Source organism: Austrofundulus limnaeus, unplaced genomic scaffold, assembly GCF_001266775.1.
Source record: "Austrofundulus limnaeus strain Quisiro unplaced genomic scaffold, Austrofundulus_limnaeus-1.0 Scaffold646, whole genome shotgun sequence".
Lineage (NCBI taxonomy): Eukaryota > Metazoa > Chordata > Actinopteri > Cyprinodontiformes > Rivulidae > Austrofundulus > Austrofundulus limnaeus.
The window spans coordinates 180345-181736 of NW_013953048.1; the positions used below are offsets into that span (position 1 = coordinate 180345).

Genomic DNA, 1392 nt, shown 5'->3' on the forward strand with positions numbered 1-1392 from the left:
AAAAAAAAAAAAAACTTGATGCATGCAAACACTCTGCCCTCTCCAGCAGTACCTGACGGAGGAGCTGCACACGGTGGAGAACTGTTACCACGACAACCCCACCCTGGAGGTGATGGAGGCGCAGCCGGAGATGCAGGAGAAGAAGGTGGCGCTCAACGGCGAGTTCAACGACAGCTGGATCGTTCCCATCGACAACCTGATGAAGGACGACGTCCTGGACGAGGAGGACACCCACCTGTGAGGACGGCGTGGACAGGACCAGGACCTCCACGGTCTCCCTGCACTCCAGACTCATTGTCTGGATGGAAACACAGCTTTGTTAGATGTGTTTTATATTATAGTTTAATATAAATATTTGATGTTGGCTTATTTCTCCAGCATTTCCTGTTTTTATTACACTTGTAATGGAGCTSAAGAGGCAGTGGAACAGAAGCACCTGAGAGTCGATTTGTTAAGAATTTCATTAGAATTTAAAAAAAGAAACTGGGGACGTTATTGCAAATGAAACAGTTTGTGTGGTTCGGTCCAGGAAGCAGAGCTGACGTAAACGCTCTGTTGTCCCACAGTCATTAACCCTGACCCCGACTCAGACGTCAGGAGGCTTTAACGCTTCCTGAGAAGTTCAGAAGACGAGCCGCTGTCCTCCAGCTGAGCACTAACCTCATCCAGACCAGATCCTCAGATCCGAACGCTTCAGGTTCTTCTCTCCTAATCTTTTTATCAAACAGCCCTACTTCCTTTTACTCGTTCACCGCAAAGAAATGAGATCCTAAAGACTTTCTAAATGAAGCTAAAACAGTGTTTTTAAATGTTGACATGTTTGGAGTATTACAGAGAACTGGATTGTGGACTCATGGATCCTACCTGGACAGGTCCCACCTGGTGTCCAGTTTTAGGTTTCTTTCTGTTTTGTGCAGAATTTGTCCAAAGATGTTGTTCTAGAGGCTCCACAGTCCTGACAGGTCCAGCAGGACCTTCAGCTGAGTTTTGCTCATAAAGTCATTGGAAAAAGCAGAAAACTTTAAAGGCCTAGTTCTCCTTAAAGGGATCACCCACCACCTACTGAGTTCTAGTTGTTCTGGTCAAACCTGGGCTTTGACATTAAAGGGATCCACGATTAGTTGTTACATTAGACTTTATTTGATAAACATTTATTTTAACTGTAAAATAAAGACGGTAAACATACTGTAGGATGTTCAGTTTTTATAATATTTAAATTAAAAGTTTAAAAATATATTACACAGACAGAGCCATTTTATTTACACGCAAAGCATTCTGGGTAAATGATGACGTTGATAGGTCCTTGGTGCGAGGCTGCTAGCGAGCTATATCCACCCTGAAGGTCAATCTTGGACAATATCTGATGATCGACTCTTTTAAATGAAACCAGAG

At 43.5% G+C, this 1392-nt stretch overlaps 1 protein-coding gene across 2 annotated transcripts in view; it reads left to right on the forward strand.

Moving 5' to 3' along the window:
* podxl (podocalyxin-like) overlaps positions 1-369 on the forward strand; it is a 32353-nt gene extending 31984 nt beyond the window's left edge. The window contains exon 8 of one of the 2 annotated variants that reach the window (XM_014027398.1): positions 47-369. In XM_014027398.1, the coding sequence (XP_013882852.1) occupies positions 47-241 (195 nt within the window). In that variant the 3' untranslated portion in view covers positions 242-369. The remainder of the gene's footprint in view (positions 1-46) is intronic. The other variant, XM_014027400.1, reaches the window with a different exon arrangement.
* The last annotated feature ends 1023 nt before the right edge of the window (positions 370-1392 follow it).